The sequence below is a fragment of the Herpailurus yagouaroundi genome, unplaced genomic scaffold (genome assembly GCF_014898765.1).
Source record: "Herpailurus yagouaroundi ecotype Mexico unplaced genomic scaffold, PumYag 197, whole genome shotgun sequence".
Lineage (NCBI taxonomy): Eukaryota > Metazoa > Chordata > Mammalia > Carnivora > Felidae > Herpailurus > Herpailurus yagouaroundi.
In genome coordinates, this window is record NW_024412428.1 from 1,656,326 (window position 1) to 1,661,820 (window position 5,495).

Below are 5,495 nucleotides of genomic sequence, written 5' to 3' on the forward strand. Positions count from 1 at the left end.
TCGATCTGTGCTGTGGCCGCCTCCATTTTATTTTGCACCTCATTTATAGATTTTTTTAATTCATCATGATTATTTTTCAGTCCCTTGATCTCTGCAGCAATAGATTCTCTGCTGTCCTCTATGTTTGTTTTGAAGCCCAGCAATTAATTTTATGACTATTATTCTAAATTCTTGTTCCATTATATTGCTTAAATTGGTTTTGATCTACTTGTTAGCTACTGCTACTTCCTGGAGTTTCTTTTGAGGAGAATTCTTCCGTTTCGTCCTTTTGGCTAGTTTTCTGTCCCTCATGTGTTTTAAATGCTTGTTGTGTGCTCTGCACCTGCGAGCACTGCTGTATTAAAGGAGGGTCATGCACTGTCCAGGGCCTGGCCCTTCAGCAGGTGTTTTTTTCGGCGATTGTTTCTTGCTCTCTGTTGTGAGTTTATTTTGTTACCCTACTCGTAGTGACAGTTTGGACCCTCCACCAGGTGTGCTTTGATTTGTTCCTTGGAGTAGCCCTGGAAAGGAAAACAGATAGACAAACAGGAGACAAAAACACACAAACACATAAATGACACCAAGAAAAACAAAAACCTAAAGACTAAAACCAAAAAACCCAAAAACACTGACTACAAGTAGAGAAGAGGGTGGGGGCGGTGCTGATGGAAGAGTACAAAGAGAGAAATGACAGGGGGGAGAAAAAAATAAACATTGACCAGGCTGAGAGACTAAAAGGCTTAATCATGAGAGAGAGAAAGGAAAATAAAGGAGGCAGGGAAAATGAAACAAAGAGAAAGTTACTCAGAGCAACTATATGGCTTGATAATTCCAGAGAGAGAGAAAGGAGTGTAAAGAAGGAGGTGTAGAACATGTGCAAGACAATGGATTAACTATGCCTGTTTAGAGAGACCAATGACCAGAGTGACCAGCCTAGGGGAGGGAGGAGATAAGGAGGAGAAATGGGGTGGGGGTGGGGGTGGGGGGGGCGGGGAGAATATATCTGCTCATCCAGAGTTGACCAAAGTCAATCCAGGCAACGCTGCAGCGCTCGTGGGGAGGAGCTGTCCGCAGGGTCGGTGCTGCTCCGGCGGATACGCAGTTGCCCAGGGCAAAGGGGCGTGGCTTGGCGTAATCTGGCCCCACCTCCAGTATGGGCCCAGGGGTGGTGATCCCTGAGTCACCTCCTTGGGGGGAGGGGGGAAGGGTGAGCCCCCAGTCTCTTCTCCACGGAGCCCACCCGGTGGCCTCCGTTTGAGTCGTCCTCACTGTGCCAGGGGCGCAAACGTGGCCGGGGCGGGGGGGGCGGGGGGTCCTTCTCTCTCCGCCAACACCCCTGACCCTGCGCTTGGCTAGGATTCCAAGTCCCGCTCCGTGCGCTCTGGCGCTGGGGAAGCGCCTCTCGTCGTGGCCACGTGTGGTCCTGGTGGGTTCGTCTCTGCCGCCGCACTTCAGGGACGACCGCCTTCTCCTACTGCAGACGGAGAGCCGCTGCCCTTGCCTCTGCGAGCCCCGGGGTGGCGGACTCCAGGGACACGGCGGCCTTTTCCTCCTGCAGACTGCACCCTTGGCCCAGCCACTGCACGGGGGTGGGGGTGGGAGGGATGGGGGGGTGGAGGTGGGGGTGAGGGGGATGGGGGGGTGGAGGTGGGGGTGGGCCCCCCCCCCCGCAGGCGGGTTCTGTGCTATCGCGCAGCCCTCCAGGCAGGGAACCGCTTTCTCCAGCTGCGGACTGAGCCCCTGACCTACCCCCGCACCCAGGCCCCTGGCTCCCCTCCTCCCCAGGTGCGCCAACAGCGAGCGGGTCCCAGGCCCCAGTCCGAAGAAAGCCCCCCAGGCAGAGATCGGATCCCTCTGTCTCAGTCCGAGGCCTGTCTCCTGTCCGGATAAGGTCCTGCACTGTCCTGGCCACTCTTTCTCTTCCCTTCGTCCCTCCGCAGAAGGGGGTCCCTCCCCTCCTCGCCCGCGCGGCCTTTTGTCTCCCCCAGCTCGCAGTTACGCACCTCTCTTTTTTCCTGCTTTCCCATTTTCTTCCTGGTAGATTCAGACTCGTTTCCTCCCAGGCTCTGGTGTTCAAAGGACTTTGGCTTCGGCACTTCTTTGTTTGAGAGACGCCGGACGTACGGATCCCCCTGCTTCTCCGCCTGTTGGCCTCATGGATTCTTAGTCAGTAGGTTACGATCCATTGCTGACATTAATTACTTTGATACTCAAATTGTACGGATTCGGCCAGGGGGAGCCCCTTCAAGTCGGCTCTTGTCTTTTTGCTACATTTGGGACATCCTCATTATTATCTCTTACTTCCAGGCTCATCTTGTACTTTCCCTGCTCTGGTCTCAGAATCAGCCATTTAACCAGGGAATGGAACATGTTTTAGTTATTTATTACTATTACTATTTTTAAAACTTTTTTTTGTTTGTTTAATTTTAGAGAGAGACAGAAAGAGAAATGGAGGGGTGAGGCAGAGAGAGGGAGAGAGAGACTCTTCAGCAGGCTCTGCGCTCGGCTTGGAGCCCGACGCCCGGCTCAATTTCACGAGAGTGAGATTAGGACCCAAGCTGAAATCGAGTCGAACACTTAACTGACTGAGCCACCCAGGCACCCCGAAACATGTTTCAAAGATTTGCAATATTCTTATTTAAGTAGCTTATTTTTAAAATACAAATTTCCTGCGTTCGGCTCTGTGCTGACAGCTCGGAGCCTGGAGCCTGCTTCACATTCTGTGTCTCCCTCTCTCTCTCCCCCTCCCCTGCTCATGCTGTCTCTCGAAAACGAATACACATTAAAAAAATTTTTTTAAGTAATTTTCACTTATTGTGTTTAAAAATGCCATTTTACTTACAACAGCATTTTATATTTAATGCCAATTAATTTTTAGTGCCATTTTAAACATTTACCCACAACCCAATATATGCCATGAGACCCCGATCTTGTGTTCAAGATTCTCCCAAAAACACTATAGTTTGTTTTTTTTTAAATTTTATTTTAAATGACATCTACGTCCAGTGTGGGGCTTGAACCCACAGACCCAGGATCAAGAGTCTTGCTTGCTCCACTGACCGAGCCAGCCAGGGGCTCCCCCGATTACGCTAGTTTTTAAGAACCCGAACTAATGTGGTTGGCAAGGATGAGAGTATTTATATTTATAAAAAAGTTCTAAAAAACACATTAAAAATGTAATTTTTGTATCTGTGTAAATACTTTATTTGGTTTCCACACACGATATTGAAATTTACACATTATTTTTAGGACAATTAATATACAGCTAACTGAAATAAAATGTACAAGAAGCTTATGAGATATGAGACGCAGACAAGAAAATCTGAAATATTCTTAACTGAGTTTGTGCTACTGGGAACACCAGGACTCCTGGCCTTGATCTTAGCCTTGTGTGTCAATTATTTTTTTCTGTAATTACTAAGTGACACCCTTCCAAAGAGATGTTTTACTACCGTGTCTAAGAAATCAGTGAACAATGAGGTTTTCAATCTTATCAAAGTATAAAGCATGACTTCAATTCTAGGCCCTCTGACAGAATCCAGTACCTGTATTTACTAAGTTCTTTAATGAAATTTTATCAAGAAATTACTGAATCAGGAAGTAAATACAAGGCGTCTTTATATTACAAAGTAAATCAGTGAAGACTCCAGAAGACAAACATCTAGTACTTAAAAAACAATTCCAAATTCTGACATTTGGAGCAATGTAATTCCCGTATTATCTTTTTCTAAAAGAGACCTCTTCCGGCTTGTTTCCAGACTTCTTTTACTCCTTTAATGCTTTCTCTCTTCACACATTTCCAGTATTCTTGTATACTCTGCTGCTGTGGTACCTGTTAACACAAAGTGAAAGTAAAGAGATCATTCTCTTCAAGGTTAAACACGATTTCATGTGAGCTCTGTTACCACTTATTTCCCACGTGCCTCCAGAGAGTCCCTGAGACGGATTACGTTGTGAAAGAGGATCCCAACAAAACTGTACATAGGACGGGGTAAAGGATAAAACGTGAACGAGGTGTAAGAACAGCCTTGGGTAACTCAAGAGTGGAGGCTAAGTGCACGTGAATGGAGCCTCTTCTGTTAGAAGATAATGAAGATTGTGGGCAATTTCTTTCATATATTGGTTTTATTATTTAAAAAAAAAATTTTTTTTTCAACGTTTATTTTTGGGACAGAGAGAGACAGAGCATGAATGGGCGGGGGGCAGAGAGAGAGGGAGACACAGAATCGGAAACAGGCTCCAGGCTCTGAGCCATCAGCCCAGAGCCCGACACGGGGCTCGAACTCACGGACCACAAGATCGTGACCTGGCTGAAGTCGGACGCTTAACCAACTGCGCCACCCAGTCGCCCCTCATATATTGGTTTTAAAAAATGTAATTATTTCATGACGCTTTATAATATTTTATAATGTTTTCCTTTTTATGGTGAACTTTATTTAGCTATGTGGAATATCAATTATAAGCCTAAAACTCTGATTTAAACCTACCCAAGTTAAAAAGAAACAACATATTTTATAAGAGGCTTTAAGAAAAAAGACTGTAATTCACCTAAGTGCTCTGTGAATTAAAAAGTTCTATGAGTATTATTCCTCTGTTAAAGAAGAAAGTAAAGGTTAAAAAACATTTGTATCCTTGGTGAGCACAGGAGGACAGCGTTGCTGGATATCTCCCAAATGGAAGCAAATCTGCCAGTTGAAACTTTTTTTAGGGAGAGCGAACGAGTGAGCAAGCTAGTGTGTGTGAGCAGGAGAGGGGCAGAGAGAGAGAGTGAGAGAGAGAGAGAGAGAGAGTCTTAAGCCGGCTTCATGCCCAGCGCGGAGCCCGACAAGGGGCTCTATCTCACGACGGTGAGATCACAACGTGGGCCCAAATCAAGAGTTGGAAACTAAACCAACTAAGCCACACCGGTGCCCTGCTAAAGTTTTAGATTTATTTAAAAAGCTTATTTATTTGAGAGAGAGAGAGGGAGAGAGCATGCGTGCACAAGTGGGGGAGGGCCAGAGAGGGAGGGAGAGAGAGAATCCCGAGCAGGCTCTGCGCTATCAGCTATCAGGGTGCAGCCCGACTCGGGGCTCCAATTCACAAAATGGTGAGGTCATGACCTGAGCCGAAATCAAGAGTCAAACGCTTAACAGACTGAGCCACCCACGTGTCCCTCTTTTAGATTTTATATATATTCTTTTCCTGATCGATTTACAGCTCTATTTAATGTCTTCGAGAAATGGCGGAGGCTCGTGGGTATATTAAATCGTTACTGCAAAGGCTGGTTTCATTTTCAGGGACAGGATTATTCACGATGAGATGCTGGATGCCCACAAAGCTTGTGAGACACATTTGCTAACAGAAATCATATTTACTCATTTTCCATTAATAATGTGGGTAGCAGGGGCGCCTGGGTGGCGCACTCGGTTAAGCATCCGACTTCAGCCAGGTCACGATCTCGCGGTCCGTGGGTTCGAGCCCCGCGTCAGGCTCTGGGCTGATGGCTCAGAGCCTGGAGCCTGTTTCCGATTCTG

The 5,495-nt window shown here is 46.8% G+C and overlaps 1 protein-coding gene across 2 annotated transcripts in view; it reads right to left on the reverse strand.

The window, feature by feature from the left end:
• Positions 1-3,156: 3,156 nt before the first annotated feature.
• The window catches only part of MICU2 (mitochondrial calcium uptake 2), a 142,795-nt gene continuing 140,456 nt past the window's right edge, over positions 3,157-5,495 (reverse strand). Inside the window, exon 12 of one of the 2 annotated variants that reach the window (XM_040448014.1) lies at positions 3,157-3,811. In XM_040448014.1, coding sequence (XP_040303948.1) covers positions 3,707-3,811 — 105 coding nt within the window. In that variant the 3' untranslated portion in view covers positions 3,157-3,706. The remainder of the gene's footprint in view (positions 3,812-5,495) is intronic. The other variant, XM_040448015.1, reaches the window with a different exon arrangement.